Source organism: Xiphophorus hellerii, chromosome 3 (genome assembly GCF_003331165.1).
Source record: "Xiphophorus hellerii strain 12219 chromosome 3, Xiphophorus_hellerii-4.1, whole genome shotgun sequence".
NCBI classification, from domain to species: domain Eukaryota; kingdom Metazoa; phylum Chordata; class Actinopteri; order Cyprinodontiformes; family Poeciliidae; genus Xiphophorus; species Xiphophorus hellerii.
The window spans coordinates 19,514,893-19,540,814 of record NC_045674.1 but is presented as its reverse complement, the minus strand read 5'-3'; the positions used below and the strand labels follow the sequence as shown (position 1 = coordinate 19,540,814).

General features: G+C 35.3%; 1 protein-coding gene across 3 annotated transcripts; it reads right to left on the bottom strand.

Moving 5' to 3' along the window:
* Nucleotides 1-1,950: 1,950 nt before the first annotated feature.
* Nucleotides 1,951-24,385, bottom strand: LOC116717531 (myelin-associated glycoprotein-like). Of its 3 annotated transcripts, none has more exons than XM_032558987.1 (22): nucleotides 24,292-24,385; nucleotides 20,646-20,704; nucleotides 20,149-20,532; nucleotides 19,769-20,056; nucleotides 19,371-19,664; nucleotides 18,227-18,607; nucleotides 17,572-17,859; nucleotides 17,192-17,482; nucleotides 16,981-17,019; nucleotides 16,431-16,769; nucleotides 16,041-16,337; nucleotides 15,841-15,946; nucleotides 15,676-15,717; nucleotides 14,862-14,888; nucleotides 14,727-14,774; nucleotides 14,625-14,651; nucleotides 14,507-14,545; nucleotides 14,405-14,431; nucleotides 14,271-14,309; nucleotides 14,117-14,182; nucleotides 13,995-14,028; nucleotides 13,372-13,664 (listed from the first exon to the last, which is right to left on the bottom strand). In XM_032558987.1, exons 2-22 carry the CDS (start codon nucleotides 20,686-20,688, stop codon nucleotides 13,638-13,640), a joined length of 3,126 nt encoding a protein of 1,041 aa, XP_032414878.1. In that variant the 5' UTR covers nucleotides 20,689-20,704; nucleotides 24,292-24,385; the 3' UTR covers nucleotides 13,372-13,637. The 3 variants fall into 3 exon arrangements, with proteins under 3 accessions (XP_032414880.1, XP_032414878.1, XP_032414879.1); XM_032558988.1 differs by having other exon boundaries at nucleotides 14,117-14,179; XM_032558989.1 differs by lacking the exons at nucleotides 13,372-13,664; nucleotides 13,995-14,028; nucleotides 14,117-14,182; ... (3 more) ...; nucleotides 14,625-14,651; nucleotides 14,727-14,774 and adding an exon at nucleotides 1,951-2,067.
* Nucleotides 24,386-25,922: the final 1,537 nt, after the last annotated feature.

Genomic DNA, 25,922 nt, shown 5'->3' with positions numbered 1-25,922 from the left:
TTGATCTCATAGCCCAGTTTGAGTCCATTTTCTCGAGAGACAAGTTAGATTGCGGCAAAGCTGCAGGCTATCTTTATAGGATTCGAGTAGTAGATGACAAGCCATTCTGGCTGCCTTGCCGACGTGTGCCACCGACTCATTATGACAAATTAAGACAAGCTCTGAATGAAATGGAAGAACGGGAAATAATCCGAAAGTCTTGCAGTGAATTTGCATCAGAATTATATCAGAAAATCACTAATCTGTGGTGACTGCTTTAAAAAGCTGAATGAGAAAATAAGAAGTTAAGAAATTATGTGTCTCAATCCCATAAATAACATTGTTCTCTGAATGATAAATAATTTATGTCTTTATTGTTTGTTTTTAATGTCTTGTGTTATTTTCACATTATTTCAGTAACCAAAACGAATTTGTGCTCAGTGTAGTGTGACAAGGTATCAACATTTAGCCCTCCCTATATTTATGAACATCTTTGAAAAATTGCTCCTATTAAAACATTGATTTATGTTGCTGCTCTTATTTTGTTCGTCCAAACAGTCGTGGTCCTTGAAAAACGCATTATTTGTTTCCTTGTCCAATCATGTGTGACTCTTGAGAAACATTGTGATTCATGTGAACCAAAAATTTTATTTGGATTATAATCCATCTTGCGTGACACTCCTTTATCCCCCTGACTTCATGGCAGAGAATACAGAAATGAGGCATCAGTGATTCCTTATTGTTTATTTCTTCCATTAAATGAAAAGTAAAAATTTGCCATTGAAATGAAAAGCAGAGCAAAGCGAGAATAACATGATTATAAATGTGAAATATAAATTGAAACTTGACAGCAGAAGAAGAGAAAGCGCATCCAAATTGATGCTCAGACTTTTTACTCAAATGTTGCCGTACAAACTGACATCCTGTAAAGAAAAAGTAAAGAAAAAATATTTAATTGGTTCATTATTGCTTAATAAACTTCATGTGCTTGTATTGTACTATGAACCGTAGAAGAAATGTGTTCTTGTAAAAATAAAGGCTCCTAACAAATATTATCAAAAATGTTGAAGTTTGATCTAATAAGAGATTATCATTTCATAAACAATAAAAGCCCAGAGGTTTAGATTTTAGACCATTACTGGAAAGTTGATCATCAGGTAAAATAGTTATTTTTAACGTATAACAAGAAAAATTGTCTGAAACATCCTCACAACAGCTGTAAACGGTAAAATTCAATGAACAATGCAACTGACCTCTGGTGTGGGCGGGGCAGGTCGTCATTGGTTACTGGATGAACAAAACAAGATAATCAATAAAGAACCAAATTAATCACAGCAGTCTTTTGAACCCTGAAATAAACAGTTGCTCTACTCACTTCTTTGGTGACGGATAACGCCGTTTGTTGACTTGTTTTGACTTGTTTGTAGATAACTTGTTCGCAGACAACCACTACTGCATCATTTCTAGGAGTCTAAACATATTTCACAATATCACATTTTCAGCATTTCTGTTCATTATAAAATATTTTCGAAACCACGGCTAAAAACTTACAAATAACTGACTGTGAGGTCAGTCGAGTTGTTTGGGCGTCTGCAACAATTCAACTGTTCTTCACACATTTGCTCTAACCTTATTTTATTAATGTTGTTCTTACTCTGCTTTTAATTTTTTAATCCCTTAATGTCTGATATTCTTGTTTGTAATAAATATGAAATTATTATCTTGAAAATCTATTCCAGAAAGACTTTCTCTAAAAGAAACATTTAACTAGTAGCAACTTTAACATTGAGAATGAAGAGATTTACCAACAGAAAAATTCCTACCTTGTGTTTTGCCAGCCAACTTGACTTTCCTCTGATAGTCTGAAAATAATAGTGTTGTTAACATCAGGCTTTAGTACTGAGAATTAAAAGGGTAGAATTTGCTTTTTGTTGTTCTTACCGAGAAAACCTGCTCCAAACTGATCTGCACAGAAACATTTGTTAGTTTTTAGTAGGTGTTCAACTGCACAGTTTCAAAAAGAGCTTTTTGGCTTTGTACCTTTTTTCTGGCCTTGGAGGTTTCTCTCTATCTCCCTCAAGGTATCTCTTATAGGTTTTAAAATGCTTTTGAATTTAATATTTGCTTATGCAAAAACAAGTAGAAACTCTGAGTAAAACATTTAATTCAGCTCACCTGGATAATCTACCCCAAATAGAGTTTCATTTAAGACTGGACAGTGTCTTTTTGCACTAGGTTTCTATTATAACTGCTGCTGGATATTTGAGGGTTTTGATTTAGTTGGTTTGATTTTAATAGTGCATTTTAACTTGCTTTTCTTACTTATTTTATTATATTATTAGTTATTATTATTAACTATATTTGCTTAATAATTAAGCTGATCAAGTTGAGTTTACGTTTTTTTTAAACAGAGGGCCCATTCCATTTGCATTTAAGAAAATTAGAGAATATATTGGACACAAACCGTTTTTGGGTCATTTGTTATGTTTGTAATCTATCTGAAAATTTATTGAGAGGGATCTGTTCTTCACACATTTGCTCTAACCTTTTGCAGAAATAAAATGTGAGAATCTGCGTTTATTCTCTAAAAGGTCTTGAAGATAAAATTCAGAGGGTCATCAGTGTGTTTTCTGGTGATGAGAAAATTGTAATTTCTTTAGGTCATCTTCAGTTACTCTCAGTTTTTAAGGTCAACAGTCATCAGCACAATACACACAAATCGTATATTAGTCGATTCTGAGAGGTTTACTGACCTTTTACTGTGGAAGAATACGCCAAGCACAGCAAAGAGGTTCAGCACTAAGATGACGACAGGAATAACCACATGGATAGATTTCTGCATCAGGTACTTCATAGTTCCTGGAGATGAAGATTTAAAATAATCATAATGAGAAAACCTCTCAGTTCCCTGTGTCCAATGCTTTGATAACAAAAAAAATTTTGTTGAATCTAACCCTCTTCAATTAATTTGAAAATTTACAGATACACAAAACTGACAGCCTTAAATATGAAATAATGCACACAAAGAGAAAAAAATAAGCAGGAAATCAGTTTGTCTTATATAAGTTGTATATTGTAAGGAAAAAGAAAGGTGAGCTCACTATCTTCCTCATTCAGTTCTTCTTCAACCGGTACGTATTCTGTAAAAATAAATGTTCATTTAAATGTTATCATCAAGATAAAGAGACAATTTTGATCGGAAGCTAAGCAATAAACCCAAATGAAAGCTATAATTTTAACTTTAAAAAGTTCTCTGAATTTTAATTTTAACCTCAGTAGTAAACAATGTGTGTTAGATGTAAAAACTCACTTTTTATCTGAAGCAGTGAGGGGTTTGAGGTTTCTCCAGCGACAAAACGTGCAGTGCAGGTCAGAGGTTTTCCATTGTCTTCAAGGGAGCCAATAAACGTAAGATTGGACTCAGTGGTATAAATATTACTGGATATTTTGTTCTTTTGTAAATACTGCATGTCTGAAAAGTTCCACTCAATTGTTGGTGTATTTTTCTTGCACTTGTAGGACACAGAACAAATGACACTCTTTGCCACTCCCTCTGTCAGCTCTCCTGGAGGTTCAACCATTTTGATTGTTTCAAATGGACCTAAGCAAAAAACGATTGAGAAACTTTACTTGTAAAGAAAACTTAAAAATCTAATCAATTTAAACCACAACATGTATATTTATACTCACATTCAACTTGCAGGAGGAGCTCACTTTTGGCACTTTGTCCACCAGGATATCTCACAGTGCACTCCACCTTCTTGTGGTCTTCTTCTACATTCCAAGTTCGTTCTATTGTTCTTTCCCAAATGCCGTCTGACAACAAGGAGTCAATGGTGCGGTCTGTTCCAGGAATGCCATTCATAGACAGGACAGGAGGAGCAGAAGAACATGTATGTTGCACTTTACAGGTAACCCTGCTTTGATCTCCCACCCTAGGAACATCAATGATGCTCATTTGGGGTTCTTGTGCATAGTCTATAAAGATAAAAATAGAAATATCTTAATCTATGATGATTCCATCTAAAATGTAGATATTTAAAATACTGGTGAAAGAGTGAAAGGAAAAGTTAAACATACATTATTTTGACCTAAACAACAGTTTAAGTAGGAAATGAGACAGAAACAAGTTTCTTGATGCAATGCAAATAACTGCAAGGGATATGAATATTTGTGAGATTTATTTTGCTTAATCAAGATTTTGTTTTCCCAGACATTTTTTGGTGTATGAAGTTCTGTTATGCTGCTCTTGAAAGTTGGTAAATAAAACAAATGAGTGTGTCTGTTGTGAAGTCAACCAACTGGACCTGAGATGAACAAAGAAGGGCAACATATATATATATATGTTCTTACCTGAAACCATGATTTTGGTGCTTTTATCCAAAAATGAGTGTCCCTGTGGGTGGTAGGAGGTAATTGGGTTGATATCAACCCATGGATAGAGTTTATCCTCATTGTGAGACGTATCCAGTCGGTCTATTTTAAGACTACAATTGCTGTCTGACACAGAGCCAGTCAAACGTGTTATCCCTTTATATCTGCGTAAAATATTTGATTGTTTTTGGTTGAATACGTCTGCGCGTCCATTACTTTGGTACAAGTACCAGACAACTTGCAGGCCAGCCGGTTGGGCTTTGCTGTAGGAAAACGTGCAAGGAATGATGACACATGATCCTTTCATTCCCGTTACGCTTCCTGGAGTAGCGAAAGACCAATCCAGATTGAGCATGTTTCCTGAAAAACACATAAAAACAAAACGGTACAAATCTTTGATTAGCCACATTAGTTTAAGCTTAAATTGAACTGATTTTCACTGGACAGACCATAGATGTCTATATTTGAATGTTGTATTTGTAATAGTATTATTTGTTGTCTTTCTTCAGATGTTTGTTGTCTGGTGGCATTTGCCAACTAAATAGAGTGGTGGGAAAAATAAAGTTACCTTAACTAATAAATCGAGACTTAAAGGGTTCAAATGTCTACACTGCAAAAAGACGAAATCCTAACAAGTATTTTTGGTTTAGTTTCTACTGCTAGTATCTTAATAAACTTGAAATAAAAGAAAATTAACTTACAAGTAACCTTTCAGCAAGATATAAGCTGGCTTTAAATAAATTATTCTTTAAGATTGGGAAAGAAGTATTTGTTCCATTGGCAGATTATTTCACTTATAGCAAAGCAGATTTGCCTTAATAAACACATTTTTATCAACAGTTTCTATAAAGATACATTTTTTTAATGGAACAATTTACATAAGTTAACAGCAGAACATGAGGCACCCAGATATTTTTTGTCAATTTCCTTTACCATAAAACTCTCCAAAATATTACTTCTGAGGAGGTGGCCATATAAAGTAATATTAAGATGATGCAGCATTCTTCACAGAAAAAATCTTTTTAGCACCATTTGTTATAAACTTAAAAGACATTACAGAAAATGTTTAATATATTCTAGTCCTGATAAAAAGCTACAAATTTTAACTGTGATTGGTACTCACGTTTTACCCGTATGGTCATGCTCTTTTCCTGGGTCTGCCCTCCAGGAAATGTTGCATAACATATCAGAGACTTTCCATTGTCTTTAGCTGATGCTGTAAATGTCAATGTGGAAACAGTTTTCTGCAAACTCCCAGAGGCTTTAATATCTTTGTCAACTGGCATGTTAGAGAAGTTCCATGTGAGAACAGGTGCATCTTTGGAGCAAGTGTATGAAGCTTCACATGTTACCTTGCTTGGAACTCCTTCAAGATATTCAGTTGACACTGAGCTAATGCTCAGTGGATAAATGGAACCTAAAAACACAAAGGACAAAAGGATGGTTAAAGCTTTTCCAGACAGACAACCCAAGTTTAGCACAAAGGCGATGCTGATTTTGATCTTGGGACTTATCACTCACATTGTGCAGTTAAGGTTTCAGATATTTTTGCTGTTTTACCACCTGGGTGCAGGGCAGTGCACTCAATAACTTGAAAGTCTCTCTCTAAGACTAAAGTGACTCTTAACGTAGTTTGAGAAGTGCCATCAGATAGCTGAATGTTGGTAACTTCTTTGTCTTTCATTGTGATGTTGAGGCTAAGAGTTGGTGGACGGATGGAGCATGTGTGTTTAGCAGAACATTGCACCGTTACAGACTTTCCAACTTTTCTTTCACCATAGATCATAATCTGCGGTGGTTCTGGCTGTCCTACAAAGAAAATATAAAAACTTTAAAACTTTTTCAACAACATATTAATGCACTGATGTTCAAAGCAAAAAATCCAAAACAAATAAACATACCAACAACTTCAATTGTTACAGTTCTATCATAGAATCTGTGTGTGCTTTTCCCAACATTTTCTGGATCCACCCAAGGATAAAGCTTTTGTTTGTCGTGGTTCCAGTTCACACCTTCAATCTCTAGAGTGCATGATTTTTTATCTGTGGAAGGTTGTACCTTGGTTTTTCCTCTAAATATGCCAATTACATCGTGAGGGTGCCACTTGTCACAAACCAAAGGATATCCCCTGCTCACATACTGGTACCAAACAACTCTGTCTGCTCTTTTAGGTGGATACTCAATGTAGTCAAAGCTACAAGGGATAACGAGGCAGGAATTCAACAGTCCTTTGATATTTGTTGGCATGTCAACTCGCCAAGCTTGTATTGCCGAGTAAAGACATCCTGCAAGAGAAAAATAGTTGTAAGTCAAAATTACTGAAGTAAGAATTTATCAGTTGCATCACATTAAGATGGTATGTAATATTACACCATTCAAAAGAAGAAAACCAAAGTACCCAAAAACCAGAAGTGCAGGAGCAAATATCTAAACCAAAACATCTTGATATAAAGGTATCTGAAAGAAACAAATGAGGTGCATTAGTATTATTTATTAAAACAACGTATCACTAAAGATACAATCAAAATCTTTGTGCCATTTTTAAAATCAACCAAATTTTGTTTTACAAAAAACTTTTAATTTTCTTTTCATTTCTTTGAAGTTAAAATGTTTCAAGGTTGTAAAAAGACTGGTACCCATCTTAAACAAAGCTTTCTACAGTTTCTTTTTTGTTTCCTCCAGACTAAGTTCTCATCTTAAAAGCAAATGAGAAAGAGGACTTTGTAGTGTGGCTTGTGTTTTGCATGAATGAGCTCAAGTTACCAGAGTAGAAAGAAAATGGCTACTTTACAGCTATTTTGCCATCTTTCCATTTTTTACCCTTTAAGAGGATCATCTTCATGTTTGTGTTGGTTTCAAAATTCACATGAACAAAGAATAAGTTCACACAGCACAAAAAATGATTAATTCTCAGAATTCATAATCTGAAATTATGAATTAATCACAATATCTCAAAAACGGATTAGCTCACATTCTTGTTTACATTTGTTTACAATCGTAAACAATTAAAGAGAGTGGCATTAAATAATCGGCATCTGTTCTGTCTTCACTACTTATTTACCAAGCACCTCATTTCTACTGTCTTGATCAAAATCTTAAGATCAGGTAAGGAATTTCAAGTATTTGCAATGTGTGCTGGTGGATCCCTATTAGATCATGAATAAGTCCTAAAAGTCTAAAAAAAACAACCAAACAAAAAAAACCCCAAACAAAGGCAAGAGCAATAAATTCAGGAAAGAGTCAGTAATATAATGAAAACTGCATTTAAACCATTCAAGAAAATTATCACATAAATATAGTTTTCCTATTATTCTCTGTCAGATATTCACACCCTTTCAGCATCCACCCCTCCACAAACTGTGGGAGTGGGGGTGGGCTCATACCCTTTCTGAAGGCATCTTTTTTATGTAGAGTAACATCCTCAACAGTTTACTGGAAACACTTGCATCATGTTTAAAATCTTTAGTTTAATGTGAGCAGCAACAGTAGTCGGGCTACTCATTGCTGATCTCAGTTTTGAACCCTTTTTGTTCTGCTTTTTTAGGTAAACTTTCTCAAACTTTATATAAATGAGATTTAAACATCCTATTTAAATCTCATTTACTCTGTTTCGCTTGTTGCACTTTTTTCTTCTTGCATTTTAAACCTTACTTTAAAAAGTGGTCATTATTCAACAGTGTGAGATGAAACTAGTTAGAACTAGCAGATATTGGCCAGGAGTCTAGCTGTATAGATCTATTTATACAATTAGACCTGTCACGATAGCAAATTTTGCTCAACCATTAATTGTCTCAAAAATTATTGCGATAAACGATAATATTGTTTGAAGACCTTTTTACACTGATTTAATGGAAATGATGTAATAATGCATGCAATTTCTTGCCAAAGATACACTTTATTTTCTAAAGAACACCGGAACTGATAAACAAAATAAACAAAACAACCAAAAACAAAAAGCTTTATGGGTGTGCATAGGTTGTTTTGACATCCATGTGGACGTCAATCAAGCAGTACACTTGTAACCAAAAAGAAAAAGAATAATGTACTACTGTGCAAAATTTGCACAGAAGCACATGAGCACCTTTAAGGACCGATTTAGATAGTTTATCTGCATAAAATTTGTTTTCAGGTTTAGTTTTAAGTAAATAAAATGAATTCCCAAGATTTCTCTGAATTTTCTCCAATAAAGCTTGGTCAATAAGGAGTTAATTATGTGTATTTGGGATGGATTTATGAGTTTTTGTATAAACACACACTCATAAAAATGAGTGAAGAAGGTCAGAGACAATTCTTTAGATCACCGTCTTACATATCACGAAATAAATGCATATATAAAGACTCCCCTAATCCTTGGCATAAAATGAAATGGTGGCCTGCATTTATTTCAGCCTTCAGTCTGCAGTATTTTCAATTTCAGAAGAAAGATAACAGACCTGGTTTAAAGCTAAGCCATGACAATAAAAAGCTCAGGGTGAACGTTGCTTTGTTTTCCAAGTGTTTCCCAGATTTAACACACATGGAAGTGACACTGCAGTAACATTTCTATGCATGAACTTTGCAATGGATTACCACAGAATGCAGACATAAACTTTACAATGCAAGAAAATGTTTGAGAAGTGTTGTAAATTGTTATTACTCTTACCACAAGGAAAAGTAATGAATAGTATGTCATAGTATCCTGTGATAGCTAATCACAGGATACTATGATAGCTAATCATAGCTATCATGTGTTATTAGCTGTGCTAATAACACATGATAATAACACTGCTGTCTTATAAGCTGCAATTTGAAGCCAAATTTACGCTACTTATGAACTAAAAAAATTTATTTTTTAAGTTTTACCTTATAAGGGTCCTGCTTTGCCTAGAGGAGCTGAAAGCAAACAAGTAAGAATTCGGGGTGAGGTCAGCCACACTGATAATGGTTTTCAGTAAAAAAGACTGCCATTGGTTTTACTTAAGAAGACGACAGTTGTGGCTCCATCTGCACAAAAACATCTGTTTTCCGTTATATACCACTTTTGAAAGTTTTAGTTTACAAAAGAGTACAGGAAAAAGCAGGAAAAGTCACATACCTCACTTAGGACGGAGTACATGAAATGAGCAATCCCACGGACAAGAGTATGGAGCAAAATTGAGGTCATAAAGTTTTAAAATGGACACTAAAAAAAATCAAACAATCTTGAAAACTGAAAAATAATGATTTCAAAATGAAAAATAAATTTGAAACAAAAAACTAATGAAACAAACAAACAAAAAAAAACGCTTAAAATTTCTTTTCAGATTAAAAGTTTTTTTCACCTTCAGATTTTGTTTTTCAATTTCAAACACCTGGCACTATTCGATGTGGGGGTTGAGACATCTGAAGGCCGCATGTGGGTGTTAAATTATTTATTTATTTCCATTTTTTTTTACGGCGCTAGTGGCTCGTATTTTTTGCGACAGTAGGCAGATAGGAAAGAGGGCGGAAAACGTTGCCGGGACCGGGAGTCGAACCCACGACGTCCGCGTCGAGGACCAAGGCCTCCAAACACGGGGCGCGCCAACCCCCCGCTCCACCACAGCACGCCCCGTGGGTGTTAAATTATGACGCACAGCTCAACACTGCCATCCAACCATCCATCATACAACATGCTTATCCCTAGTGGGGTCGCCAGGGATGCAGGCAATTTAGCTCCATACCCACTCATAGACCGCGAGCTGGATTAGAATCACTCCGCTCTCACTTTTATTTTAAACAATCGCTTTTGCGCAGCTGTCAGGGCAAATGCTACCTGCTAATCCCCATACACTCAATTTTGCTTTTTCAGTTTAAAAAGTATTTTTAAGTTTCGATTTATTTATGTTTTTAGTTAACTAACTTTATGGCCTCAATTTAGCTCCATACCCACTCATAGCCTGCGAGCTGGATTAGAATCACTCCGCTCTCATTTTTATTTTAAACAATCGCTTTTGCGAAGCTGTCAGGGCAAAGCTGCAATTTGAAGCCAAATTTACGCTACTTATGAACTAAAAATGTTTATTTTTTAAGTTTTACCTTATAAGTTCCTGCTTTGCTTAGAAGAACTGAAAGCAAACAAGTAGGAATTCGGGGTGAGGTCAGCCACACTGATAATGGTTTTCAGTAAAAAAAACTGTGATTGGTTTTACTTATGAATACGACAGTTGTGGCTCCATCTGCACAAGAACATCTGTTTTCCGTTACATATCACTTTTGAAACTTTTAGTTTACAATAGAGTACAGGAAAAAGCAGGAAAAGTCACATACCTCACTTAGGACGGAGTACATGAAATGAGCAATCCCACGCACAAGAGTATGGAGCAAAATTGAGGTCATAAAGTTTTAAAATGGACACTAAAAAAAATCAAAAAAACTTGAAAACTGAAAAATATTGATGTCAAAATGAAAAATAAATTTGAACAAAAAAACTAATGAAAACAAAAAAACCGCTTTAAATTTCTTTTCAGATTAAAAGTTTTTTTCACCTTCAGATTTTGTTTTTTGAATTTCAAACACCTGGCACTATTCGATGTGGGGGTTGAGACCTCTGAAGGCCGCATGTCGGTGTTAAATTATTTATTTATTTCCATTTTTTTTACGCCGCTAGTGGCTCGTATTTTTTGCGACAGTAGGCAGACAGGAAAGAGGGCGGAAAACGTTTCCGGGACCGGGAGTCGAACCCTACATTTTTATATTCAAGTGTTCAAAATGACTTCAGACTAGCTTTATTGAACGTGGTGGAGTTAAATCAACACTATGTCGAGTCTATTTGGTCCTTTTCAGAATTGGCATTAGACTACACCTTAAGGAGGGTACAGATTGCAGAGAAGAATAAAAAGCTAAACAGGTGCTACAATCTTTGACTCACTTGGTTTCATCCATAAGGTGATCTAAGTGATGCTCAGCGCTGGACGGTGAATGTAACTCTGTATCTGTATCATGTATGGCTTGTGACAGTTGATCATTTTTCGGCATTAAAGCCTATTTTCATATAACCAAATCTCATTATTTCTCAAGGTAATTTACACTGAGGGGCTCTGCAATCTATGTAAATTATTAGATATATTCATTAGATTAGATATACCTAATGAATATATCTATTCTGACTCAAATTGTTTTGAGTCACAATTTGACTCAAAACACACTACAATTGTGTTTTGAATCAGAAATCTGCCTGAAATAGAAGCTCTTGTACAGTAATGACAACATGTTGCATAACTGGTTTCTCCATGGATTAAATTGCTGCTCAAAATATTAAATGTATAATTACTCATTTAGTAAAGAAAACATTGTGAACAGATTATATCAAAATGAATAATACTGGGAAAAGTTCAAAACAGCAAATGAAGGTACATGGTGTTAAATAAAACCAGTTTGTTCTTCTGTGTACTAATTTTTCTTCATTTACCAAAAGAAACCGTATATATATATATATATACAGTACAGCTGTGTCTTTGGCCCCAATTTTTATGCAATCATAAAAAAGGAGTTCTGACTGCTGATAGTGCAAGTAAGTATCTAAAAAACAAACAGATATTTAAGTTAACCAGTGCCACCTTCAAATAATGACTGTAGAAAAGTATTTCCACTGTCTACCTGCTACCCATACAGACGTTCTGATCAGTCCACCTACTTTTAAGGAATGTACACATTTTTGGTTTCTAATACATTATGAATAAGCATGATTAAGACACCAGTAGAGTAGAATAATTTTACATATTTGCTAAAAATGTCACTATGTGGTGATATGAGACAAATAATCTCTTAAAAGATCAAGCTCCTCCACCTTCTCCCAGTGCTACTATCTACAGAAATACATCACTGTTGGTCAAAAATAACCAAATAGAGCCTGGAGGAAGCCCTCAACGTTGTCAATCAAGCTAGTGTTGAACACACTCAACATATTAATGACAGCAAAACATTTTGTCGCAGGAAAATTGTTCATCATTGGTGGCCATGCTGACTAGCCTGAGTATTCCTGGAAGACCGTATCAGGAAGAAGCTGTAGTGTAGCAGAGATCAAGGGGGATGAGAGTACTAGGGTTGTGAGCAGTGCATATACGAGAACGATACACAGTCCTCACAAGTCTTAACTGGAAGTGATCCATGCCATCTTAGTATAGAGCACCTAACAACAGTTTCTAATTCCTTTTGTTGGCCTCTATCTGAGCAATGTCCTAAGGAGGGTGTTCCCTTAAACTTGGCTTTTTGCACATGTGCTCTATGTGTGTGTTTATACAAGCATGCAAATAGCTAAACTTTTTGTGTTGTTCTAAAAAACGTGCAACCTTTTGTAGTACCAGTGTTATAAGCTAAAGATTTTACAGTACAGCCCTGGGTTCAGGCTGACGCTCATAAGCGTCAATCTGTGAGGAGCTTTGCAGGAGCAGAGGCCAGATTGTTTTGTCACTCATCAGCGGTTATCACTCACAAGCATCAGTTCAAACACTTACCGCTTCCTACCAGACTGAGCCACTGTGGGTATCGCCTCCTCCTGGACCATCTACAGCCGGCGTACTCAATATGACAATCACAATAGTGTAGATAGCTCAAGTAAAATTAAAAATGACATCAAATTATCATCCGTCCCGTCACTAAAACCATCTTTACTTCCATAGTTGAAATTGTGGAAGTTAAGACACTTCCATAATATCCATAATAACTTCACAAGGCAGCTTTTTAGATGAAACAAAGTTTGAAACCTACCATTAGAACAGAAAATATACCACCCTCTTGTGTCAAAATGGAGAAGAATGGCCGCTTACAAATAACTAATTCCAATTGTGTTATTTTCACATTATTTCAGTAACCAAAACGGACTTTGTGCTCAGTGTAGTGTGACAAGGTATCAACATTTAGCCCTCCCTATATTTATGAACATCTTTGAAAAATTGCTCCTATTAAAACATTGATTTATGTTGCTGCTCTTATTTTGTTCGTCCAAACAGTCGTGGTCCTTGAAAAACGCATTATTTGTTTCCTTGTCCAATCATGTGTGACTCTTGAGAAACATTGTGATTCATGTGAACCAAAAATTTTATTTGGATTATAATCCATCTTGCGTGACACTCCTTTATCCCCCTGACTTCATGGCAGAGAATACAGAAATGAGGCATCAGTGATTCATTATTGTTTATTTCTTCCTTAAATGAAAAGTAAAAATTTGCCATTGAAATGAAAAGCAGAGCAAGCGAGAATAACATGATTATAAATGTGAATTATAAATTGAAACTTGACAGCAGAAGAAGAGAAAGAGCATCCAAATCGATGCTCAGACTTTTTACTCAAATGTTGCCGTACAAACTGACATCCTGTAAAGAAAAAGTAAAGAAAAAATATTTAATTGGTTCATTATTGCTTAATAAACTTCATGTGCTTGTATTGTACTATGAACCGTAGAAGAAATGTGTTCTTGTAAAAACAAAAGCTCTTGACAAATATTATCAAAAATGTTGAAGTTTGATCTAATAAGAGATTATCATTTCATAAACAATAAAAGCCCAGAGGCTTAGATTTTAGACCATTACTGCAAAGTTGATCATCATTTAAAATAGTTATTTTTAACGTATAACAAGAAAAATTGTCTGAAACATCCTCACAACAGCTGTAAACGGTAAAATTCAATGAACAATGCAACTGACCTCTGGTGTGGGCGGAGCAGGTCGTCTTTGGTTACTGGATGAACAAAACAAGATAATCAATAAAGAACCAAATTAATCACAGCAGTCTTTTAAAGCCTGAAATAAACAGTTGCTCTACTCACTTCTTTGGTGACGGATAACGCCGTTTGTTGTCTTTTCTCTCGCAGACGACCACTTCTGCATCATTTCTAGGAGCAAAAACATATTTCACAATATCACATTTTCAGCATTTCTGCTCATTATAAAATATTTTTGAAACCACGGCTGAAAACTTACAAATAACTGACTGTGAGGTCAGTCGAGTTGTTTGGGCGTCTGCAACAATTATACATGTTGTTCTTACTCTGCTTTTAATTCTTTAATCACTTAATGTCTGATATTCTTGTTTGTAATAAATATGAAATTATTACCTTGAAAATCTATTCCAGAAAGACCTTCTGTAAAAGAAACATTTAACTAGTAGCAACTTTAACATTGAGAATGAAGAGATTTACCAACAGAAAAATTCCTACCTTGTGTTTTGCCAGCCAACTTGACTTTCCTCTGATTGTCTGAAAATAATAGTGTTGTTAACATCAGGCTTTAGCACTGAGAATTAAAAGGGTAGAATTTGCTTTTTGTTGTTCTTACCGAGAAAACCTGCTCCAAACTGATCTCCTGCACAGAAACATTTGTTAGTTTTTAGTAGGTGTTCAACTGCACAGTTTCAAAAAGAGCTTTTTGGCTTTGTACCTTTTTTCTGGCCTTGGAGGTTTCTCTCTGTCTCCCTCAAGGTATCTCCTATTGATATTAAAAGGGTTTTGGATTTAATATTTGCTTATGCAAAAACAAAAAGAAACTCTGAGTAAAACGTTTAATTCAGCTCACCTGGATAATCTACCCCAAATAGATCTCCTGTGAAAGAACAGGGATTTAAATATCCATTTATCAGTGACACGATGCTACATTTGAATGTGAGAGTAAAATAGAGCTGATATAAATTTCTTATTCCAAACATGTAAGATCATTGTTGCTAATCAGTATTAGTGAATAATATTGAGCAAATACACATTAATATCTATAACATTTGAATCAAGATATTTAGTTTGAGGCAGGACATCTCTCTTAATTTGATCCATGATCAAAATTAACAACTCATATCAAAACAGAGAGCAAAACTACTAAATTAGCACAGCACTTAAGCAAACATCTTGCATAAGTGAAATAGAAAAAATAAAATGGATTACAGAATAATTTGCCTTGTATTAGGCTTTATTTTGATTTAAAGTTTCATTTAAGACTGGACAGTGTCTTTTTGCACTAGGTTTCTATTATAACTGCTGCTGGATATTTGAGGGTTTTGATTTAGTTGGTTTGATTTTAATGGTGCATTTTAACTTGCTTTCCTTACTTATTTTATTATATAATTACTTATTATTATTAACTATATTTGCTTAATAATTAAGCTGATCAAGTTGAGTTTATGTTTTTTTTAAACAGACGGCCCATTCCATTTGCATTTAAGAAAATTAGAGAATATATTGGACACAAACTGTTTTTGGGTCATTTGTTATGTTTGTAATCTATCTGAAAATTTATTGAGAGGGATCTGTTCTTCACACATTTGCTCTAACCTTTTGCAGAACTAAAATTTGAGAATCTGTGTTTATTCTCTAAAAGGTCTTGGAGGTAAAATTCTTGCCTTTTCTCTGGTCTTGGCGGAGGCCTCTTGTCAGTGTGTTTTCTGGTGATGCGAAAATTGTAATTTCTTTAGGTCATCTTCAGTTACTCTCAGTTTTTAAGGTCAACAGTCATCAGCACAATACACACAAATCGTATATTAGTCGATTTTGAGAGGTTTTCTCACCTTTTCCTGTAGAAGAATATGCCAAGCACAGCAAAGAGGATCAGCACTAAGATGACGACAGGAATAACCACATGGATAGATTTCTGCATCTGGTACTTCATAGTTCCTGGAGATGAAGATTTAAAATAATCATAATGAAAAAACCTCTCAGTTCCCTGTGTCCAATGCTTTGATAACAAAAAAAAATTGTTGAATCTAACCCTCTACAATTAATTTGAAAGTCCTGGTTTGATTCTTTCCACGCCAGAAGGTGGCGGTACAGCTTAGGTTTCTCAGTCCATCTCCTCCAGCAACCACAAACGTGATGGTGGATGTCGTCTTCCAGACACCTCGTGATATCTCAGTGTTTGAAACGTCGTTGTTGATGGAAGGGACACTCCATGAAAACGTTGGAGGATGTGATGAACATGAGTGACTGACAGAGCAGAAGACATTTACAGTTGAACCAGCATTCACTTGAGCTGGAACTGAGCTCATCACTGGTGTCTCTGGAGAAGCTGAGGATTAAAACCAAGGACATTTGCTATTGTCCAAATTGTAAGAAAATTAATCAAACAGAATGATGTAAAATATTAGTAAGGATTCTTGACCTTTCATGACAATAAAAACACAGCTGTTGTTAAATCTGTATTTGTTTGTTCCTTTCTCTCCATAGAAACAGAAAGGGCCGCTGTCAAAGGGTTTTATATCATCAACCTCCAAAGAGCAGTCTCCTTCATTCAGGTTTCCCAGAATTTTGGTCCGATCCTTGAAGTGGTCCAAAACGTTACTTCGGGCATTGTGGTACACCATACCCCCAGTTTTTTTGTACCAGATGCCACGAGTCAGGGGCTGATCCTCGTTGTCCTGGAAACTGCAGGGGATGACCACACAGGACTCAGTCAAGGCACTGAATTTGACAGGGACGTCAGCAGTCAGGACACGGAAAGCTGTTGGGGGGGAAAAGAGGAAGACTTAAATTTAATAAGGTCCCATCAAAAATTACAGGATATTCAATACAGAAGACATGAAAGTTATACAGATACACAAAACCGACAGCCTTAAATATGAAATAATGCACACAAAGAGAAAATAATAAGCAGGAAATCAGTTTGTCTTATATAAGTTGTATATTGTAAGGAAAAAGAAAGGTGAGCTCACTATCTTTCTCGTTCAGTTCTTCTTCAACCGGTACGTATTCTGTAAAAATAAATAAATTCATTTAAATGTTATCATCAAGATAAACAGACAATTTTAATTGGAAGCTAAGCAATAAACCCAAGTGAAAGCTATAACTTTAACTTTAAAAAGTTCTCTGAATTTTAATTTTAACTACATTAATAAACAATGTGTGTTAGATGTAAAAACTCACTTTTTATCTGAAGCAGTGAGGATTTTGAGGTTTCTCCAGCGACAAAACGTGCAGTGCAGGTCAGAGATTTTCCATTGTCTTCAAGGGAGCCAATAAACGTAAGATTGGACTCAATGGTATAAATATTACTGGATATTTTGTTCTTTTGTAAATACTGCATGTCTGAAAAGTTCCACTCAATTGTTGGTGTATTTTTCTTGCACTTGTAGGACACAGAACAAATGACACTCTTTGCCACTCCCTCTGTCAGCTCTCCTGGAGGTTCAACCATTTTGATTGTTTCAAATGGACCTAAGCAAAAAACGATTGAGAAACTTTACTTGTAAAGAAAACTTAAAAATCTAATCAATTTAAACCACAACATGTATATTTATACTCACATTCAACTTGCAGGAGGAGCTCACTTTTGGCACTTTGTCCACCAGGATATGTCACAGTGCACTCCACCTTCTTGTGGTCTTCTTCTACATTCCAAGTTCGTTCTATTGTTCTTTCCCAAATGCCGTCTGACAACAAGGAGTCAATGGTGCGGTCTGTTTCAGGAATGCCATTCATAGACAGGACAGGAGGAGCAGAAGAACATGTATGTTGCACTTTACAGGTAACCCTGCTTTGATCTCCCACCCTAGGAACACCAATGATGCTCATTTGGGGTTCTTGTGCATAGTCTATAAAGATAAAAATAGAAATATCTTAATCTATGATGATTCCATCTAAAATGTGGATATTCAAAATACTGGTGAAAGAGTGAAAGGAAAAGTTAAACATACATTATTTTGACCTAAACAACAGTTTAAGTAGGAAATGAGACAGAAACAAGTTTCTTGCTGCAATGCAAATAACTGCAAGGGATATGAATATTTGTGAGATTTATTTTGCTTAATCAAGATTTTGTTTTCCCAGACATTTTTTGGTGTATGAAGTTCTGTTATGCTGCTCTTAAAAGTTGGTAAATAAAACAAAAGAGTGTTTGTTGTCAAGTCAACCAACTGGACCTGAGACGAACAAAGAAGGGCAACATATATATGTTCTTACCCGAAACAATGATTTTGGTGCTTTTATCCAAAAATGAGTGTCCCTGTGAGTGGTAGGAGGTAATTGGGTTGATATCAACCCATGGATAGAGTTTATCCTCATTGTGAGACATATCCAGTCGGTCTATTTTAAGACTACAATTGCTGTTTGACACAGAGCCAGTCAAACGTGTTATCCCTTTATATCTGCTTAAAATATTTGATTGTTTTTGGTTGAATACGTCTGCGCGTCCATTACTTTGGAACAAGTACCAGACAACTTCCAGGCCAGCCGGTTGGGCTTTGCTGTAGGAAAACGTGCAAGGAATGATGACACATGATCCTTTCATTCCCGTTACGCTTCCTGGAGTAGTGAAAGACCAATCCAGATTGAGCATGTTTCCTGAAAAACACATAAAAACAAAACGGTAAAAATCTTTGATTAGCCACATTAGTTTAAGCTTAATTTGAACTGATTTGCCCTGGACAGACCATAGATGTCTACATTTGAATGTTGTATTTGTAATAGTATTATTTGTTGTCTTTCTTCAGATGTTTGTTGTCTGGTGGCATTTGCCAACTAAATAGAGTGGTGGGAAAAATAAAGTTACCTTAACTAATAAATCGGGACTTAAAGGGTTCAAATGTCTACACTGCAAAAAGACGAAATCCTAACAAGTATTTTTGGTTTAGTTTCTACTGCTAGTATCTTAATAAACTTGAAATAAAAGAAAATTAACTTACAACTAACCTTTCAGCAAGATATGAGCTGGCTTTAAGTAAATTATTCCTTAAGATTGGGAAAGAAGTACTTGTTCCATTGGCAGATTATTTCAGTTATAGCAAAGCAGATTTGCTTTAATAAACACATTTTTATCAACAGTATCTATAAAGATACTTTTTTTAATGGAACAATTTACATAAGTTAACAGCAGAACATGAGGCACCCAGATATTTTTTGTCAATTTCCTTTACCATAAAACTCTCCAAAATATTACTTCTGAGGAGGTGGCCATATAAAGTAATATTAAGATGATGCAGCATTCTTCACAGAAAAAAATCTTTTTAGCACCATTTGTTATAAACTTAAAAGACATTACAGAAAATGTTTAATATATTCTAGTCCTGATAAAAAGATAAAAATTTTAACTGTGGTTGGTACTCACGTTTTACCCGTATGGTCATGCTCTTTTCCTGGGTCTGCCCTCCAGGAAATTTTGCATAACATATCAGAGACTTTCCATTGTCTTTAGCTGATGCTGTAAATGTCAATGTGGAAACAGTTTTCTGCAAACTCCCAGAGGCTTTAACATCTCTGTCAACAGGCATGTTAGCGAAGTTCCATGTGAGAACTGGTGCATCTTTGGAGCAAGTGTATGAAGCTTCACATGTTACCTTGCTTGGAACTCCTTCAAAATATTCAGTTGACACAGGGCTAATGCTCGGTGGATTAACGGAGCCTAAAAACACAAAGGACAAAAGGATGGTTAAAGCTTTTCCAGACAGACAACCCAAGTTTAGCACAAAGACGATGCTGATTTTGGTCTTGGGACTTATCACTCACATTGTGCAGTTAAGGTTTCAGATATTTTTGCTGTTTTACCACCTGGGTGCAGGGCAGTGCACTCAATAACTTGAAAGTCTCTCTCTAAGACTAAAGTGACTTTTAACGTAGTTTGAGAGGTATCATCAGATAGCTGAGTGTTGGTAACTTCTTTGTCTTTCATTGCGATGTTGAGGCTAAGAGTTGGTGGATGGATGGAGCATGTGTGTTTAGCAGAACATTGCACCGTTACAGACTTTCCAACTTTTCTTTCACCGTAGATTATAATCTGCGGTGGCTCTGGCTGTCCTGCAAAGACAATGTAAAAACTTTAAAACTTTTTCAATAACATATTAATGCACTGATGTTCAAAACAAAAAATCCAAAACAAACAAACATACCAACAACTTCAATTGTTACAGTTGTATCATAGAATGCGTATGTCCTATACCCAACATTATCTGGATCCACCCAAGGATAAAGCTTTTGTTTGTCGTGACTCCAGTCCACACCTTCAATCTCTAGAGTGCATGATTTTTTATCTGTGGAAGTTTGTACCTTGGTTTTTCCTCTAAATATGCTAATTACATCATAAGGGTGCCACTTGTCACAAACCAAAGGATATCCCCTGCTCACATACTGGTACCAAACAACTCTGTCTGCTCTTTTAGGTGGATACAAATCGTAGTTAAAGCTACAAGGGATAACGAGGCAGGAATTCAACAGTCCTTTGATATTTCTTGGCATGTCAATGCGCCAAGCTTGCATAGCCGAGTACAGACATCCTGCAAGAGAAAAATAGTTGTAAGTCAAAATTACTGAAGTAAGAATTTATCAGTTGCATCACATTAAGATGGTATGTAATATTCCACCATTCAAAAGAAGAAAACCAAAGTACCCAAAAACCAGAAGTGCAGGAGCAAATGTCTAAACCAAAACATCTTGATATAAAGGTATCTGAAAGAAACAAATGAGGTGCATTAGTATTATTTATTAAAACAACTTATCACTAAAGATACAATCAAAATCTTTGTGCCATTTTTAAAATCAACCAAATTTTGTTTTACAAAAAAATTTTAATTTTCTTTTCATTTCTTTGAAGTTAAAATGTTTCAAGGTTGTAAAAAGACTGGTACCCATCTTAAACAAACCTTTCTACAGTTTTTTTCTGTTCCCCTTTTTTGTTTCCTCCAGACTAAGTTCTCATCTTAAAAGCAAATGAGAAAGAGGACTTTGTAGGGTGGGTTGTGTTTTGCATGAATGAGCTCAAGTTACCAGAGTAGAAAGAAAATGGCTACTTTACAGCTATTTTGCCATCTTTCCATTTTTTACCCTTTAAGAGGATCATCTTCATGTTTGTGTTGGTTTCAAAATTCAGATAAACAAAGAATAAGTTCACACAGCACAAAAAATGATTAATTCTTAGAATTCATAATCTGAAATTATGAATTAATTACAATATCTCAAAAATGGATTAGCTCACTTTCTTGTTTACATTTGTTTACAATCGTAAACAATTAAAGAGAGTGGCATTAAGTAATCGGCATCTGTTCTGTCTTCACTACTTATTTACCAAGCACCTCATTTCTACTGTCTTGATCAAAATCTTAAGATCAGGTAAGGAATTTCAAGTATTTGCAATGTGTGCTGGTGGATCCCTATTAGATCATGAATAAGTCCTAAAAGTCTAAAAAAAAACAACGAACCAAACAAAAAAAACCCAAAACAAAGGCAGGAGCAATAAATTCAGGAAAGAGTCAGTAATATAATGAAAACTGCATTTAAACCATTCAAGAAAATTATCCCATAAATATAGTTTTTCTATTATTTTCTGTCAGATATTCACACCCTTTCAGCATCCACCCCTCCACAAACTGTGGGAGTGGGGGTGGGCTCATACCCTTTCTGAAGGCATCCTTTTTATGTAGAGTAACATCCTCATCAGTTTACTGGAAACACTTGCATCATGTTTAAAATCTTTAGTTTAATTTGAGCAGCAACAGTAGTCGGGCTACTCATTGCTGATCTCAGTTTTGAACCCTTTTAGTTCTGCTTTTTTAGGTAAACTTTTTCAAACTTTACTTAAATGAGATTTAAACATCCTATTTAAATCTCATTTACTCTGTTTCGCTTGTTGCACTTTTTTCTTCGTGCATTTTAAACCTCCTGTTATGTTCCGGGTCAAATAGACCCGTTTTAAAGTTTAACCTTTTTTTTAAAAATAGTTGGGAGTATTTTTTTTGGATGAAACTTTTTCTATTTGTCTTAAGAGGTGCACTCTATATATAAATTGAAAATTTATTCATTTCACACATTTATACCAATGTCTACTTTTGATATAGATATTGTTTGGGTCAATTTGACCTATCAGTCATGTTAAAGTGCAAAAAAAGATTAAAAAATGTCCAATTCTATATGTTTCCTTGCAGCTATGAACCATATTTCACCACACCCACACAAACACACCCCACCACATGCATACATGCACACGCAGACACACCCAAGCCCACTTTCTCACCATTCTCTGTACTTCACTAGGAAACTGCGAGAAAGCAGTTGTTTACACAACTTTTGACGGGAATCTTTTCTGTTGCCGTGGACAAACTCCACCCACACTGAGTGGACATTCAGCAGATGTGGAGGAAAACATAAATACTCTCTGTATGACTCATTTATCTTGATTTTAATCGGTGGGTCAATTTGACCCTGAACAGTATGTGTGTTTCAAATTCAATTATAAAGATCACCCATTGGGGAAAAAAAAAAAAGTGTAATATAAAATTTTTTACCAAAGATCAATTTCAAGGAAATTATAGTTTTTTTTCAGTGGACATTAAAAATGTAAATTCCCTTTTTTATGTCCAAATGAGTAAATGAGTAGGTTATCATCAATGATCCTTAATTTCTGAGAAATAAAAAAAAAAACATCATTGCACAAATATTTATTGAAATGGTTAGTATCGGAGTTAATAATCAGATACAAAAATGGTTTGGAGGAATTTTTTGGTTTCTGACACTATAGCATGATTAAACACTCCCTGGGTTAAAGCTTACTTTAAAAAGTGGTTATTATTCAACAGTGTGAGATGAAACTAGTTGTAATGCTTTCCTCTGAATTAAGATATTGACCAGAAGTCTAGCTGTATAGATCTATTTATACAATATTCTCTGTTTTTTGCGCTCTCATATACATTTCTGATAAAGTTGCTTAATTTTACATATTTTACTTCTTTTGTCTTAAAAGTAAAGGTTTTAAACATTGGAATGTTGTTCATCCAGCAACATTGCTCACAGTGAATACATGGACATCGACTGCTGCACTTTCCAGTCTGCCTGTTTCATCTGACCTTTTCTGCAAGCTGTATTCAGGACAACTCTGTACATGGCATTAATTTGAGTCAGGAATTTACTGTTGCTATTATTCAGAAAAATGGCTCAAGCTGCAACATCAGAAAACAAATCCTGATCTGGACAACCCAAAGTCTTACATACAAACATTTTAATGAGCTTGACTTAATAGATATTTGTTTTTCCTCCTTCTCCCAGGTTGACCCAAGCTATCCAAATTTGTACAAAAAGAAAAACCTTCAAATGTATTGCAGTGATTTATATGATTTCACTATGTAGTGCATGCACAATCTGGTATACAGCACAACTACAGTCTATTCTGAAAAACTGAAATACAAAATTCACTGGACATCCCTGCAAAACGATTCAGATATGATACTGGGCAATTAATATGTTGTTTTGTTTTAATTAAGATAAGGTCAATGTAGGTGTTGTGAACCACTTACTTTGGGTGTAGCAATGTAGGTGGTTCAAGTACCAGGTTCAAGGAAGTAAATCAGATTCAAGGAAGTAAATCTTCCTTGAATCTGATTTCAAGCTTAAAGGACTTTATAAGAGTAAGTTTCAAAAGTTGTTGCGTGCGGAAAAGCTTTGTGGATTCTAAATATAAATTCTAAATTCTTTCATGGAAACTTGTTCAAGCAGAACTAGTTTCCATGAAAGAAAGAAAAAAACCACAACAGGTTAATCTAACATCTATACTAGCTGACGGACAAAAGTTGCCAGCAATAACATGTAAACTTGAGAAAAGCAATAAAAAATAAATTACAAATGGTTTATGCATAAGGGGTGAACGTTAATTAGCAATTTTTATTACTGTAATAATATTAAACAAAAAAATAATAAAACGTAAAACAAAATATAATTTATTTATGCTTTTTAATTGCCCAACTTAATTATGTTATAAAATTACATAATTACTACATTTTTTTTAGAAAAACAAATAAGAACTTTCTACGTTCTGCATTCAAATAGAAATATTTCTTCTATTCTTTTAAGGAAAGAGGAAAATGTAATTTCTGTGAAACATTTAGAGCAGCAAAATTATGTATTTCCTTTTTTACTGTTATTTGCTCTAATAAGTGAATAAAAAAATAAAAATGCAATATTTTCTTTGATGTGAGCATTCAATTTAAGTTTTAAAAGATATAAAAAGAACTTATTTGCCATATTCTTTAACGTCTAGACCAACTTACCTTCAGATGTTGATGTTTATGGAAAATCTTTCAAAACTGCACAATTTAATGAAGTCCTCCCTAAAAGTGTGGAAGGATGACGTGACTTGGCATCTTACTGCTTTGTCAAAAGGATGCTTTCAAACACACCTTTTATATGAAGAAACACAGAAAATACGGAAGTGAAAAAAGGGAAGTGCCAGGCATGTGCGGGGGCGGGCGTGGGGAGCAACGGAGCTTGAGCCCTGCTCATTTTATCCTTGACACCCCAAGTGCCCCTTTTTGAGTATTTTATTTATTTTTACTTATATTTTAGCTGTGTGTCAGGCTATCTGGTAACCTGCTTATGACCCTCATCAATAATATTTAGCTAAATATAACAATTTAGCAAAATAAATTAGTCTGGCTGCCCTCAGTCTAATAATGACTGAGTTCCTCTCAGTTCCTCTGCCTCCATGTTATTCAGACACCAGGTCACGGAGACGGGTGGAACTGCGCCCTCTAGTTATGGGCAAGAATACATCTTTTTATGAACATACATTTCTTTGTGAATAAAAACATAGGTCTGATGTTGAAGTTTTTCTAACAAAGTTACAAAAACGTTTTTTTTTTTATTATTATTTCCATAATTGTCCTCACAATAGCAGGTAAAAACCCTCCTCACCCTCAAATACTGAAATGGTTTTTTAATTTCATCTGTCTGCCCCGTTCTGGTCTAAATGCTCGATTCGCTACAGGCAGCCCGAGTGGGTCACACATCTTGATATAGAAAAGCGATACAGCGATGACGCAGTTCAAAGCCCCAGTACCTCTGGCTCATTGTTCGCTCTCTGCTTCACCTTAACAATAGTACCAGGCGGTTCTCAGCGGATCTGGGCTGGAGGTTTGCGGATGTGAGTAGAAGCTACTGCAGAACCTGCAGAACTATAAAGATTATTCTTTGCCCTTTTACAAAGCAAACTTCTTAACGCCCGGTGGTTGGGGACCACTACCTTAATAGACACTGGGATGATTGACAGGACACAATCGTCCTACCGGCCCCGGTGACACCACAGGTTTCAGCTGTTTGCACAAAAGCAGTTGTTATAGATTGCTGTTCACAACTTTCCTTTACTGGTTCTTCTTTAGCACCTTTGGTTGTAATATGTAAAGATGCGGGGTGACATCTTGAGCATTCTTGACAACAACAGTTGTTGTAAACACCTTCTTTGGTTTGAATGATGCCATGTATTGGTTTGGTTTTGGTTTAGTAGGTTCTTTCGTGGTTATGGTCGTGTCCTTTAAGTTTCCATAGAGGAGGTGTAAAAGGACTTAACCTGCTGGTTCAAAAAGTTAAAGTCCTTGAATTTAGCTCTTTTCTTCATCCTTTCTTGCAGGTCACAGGCAGATTTTCTTCATGATTCTTTGAGCTTGTATGGCAGTTTATTTGCCAAAGACTTTATATTAGCTGTATTGTCCAAGTCTTCCAGATAGCTAATATCCATCATTGTGTTGGAGCAGCCAGTGAGGAAAAGTGCAAAGGACTGAAGAGCATGTCCATCTTCTGGTTTAATTGCTGGCCATTCCTAAGCCTCTTTAATGTAGGCCTTTGAAATCTTGAAGTCATCTCCAAAGAACTCCTTTAACATCTGTTTAGCTTTAGTATATCCTGC

Excerpts from the sequence above, each read along its gene's own strand:
- LOC116717531 (XM_032558987.1), bottom strand. The coding sequence starts at position 20,688 with ATGTTTTGGTTTAGACATTTGCTCCTGCACTTCTGGTTTTTGG. Across the intron at positions 20,057-20,148 it reads TGTAACAATTGAAGTTGTTG|GACAGCCAGAGCCACCGCAG; the intron begins GTATGTTTGTTT and ends TTGTCTTTGCAG. Across the intron at positions 14,546-14,624 it reads GTTTGGAGCAGGTTTTCTCG|ACAATCAGAGGAAAGTCAAG; the intron begins GTAAGAACAACA and ends TATTATTTTCAG.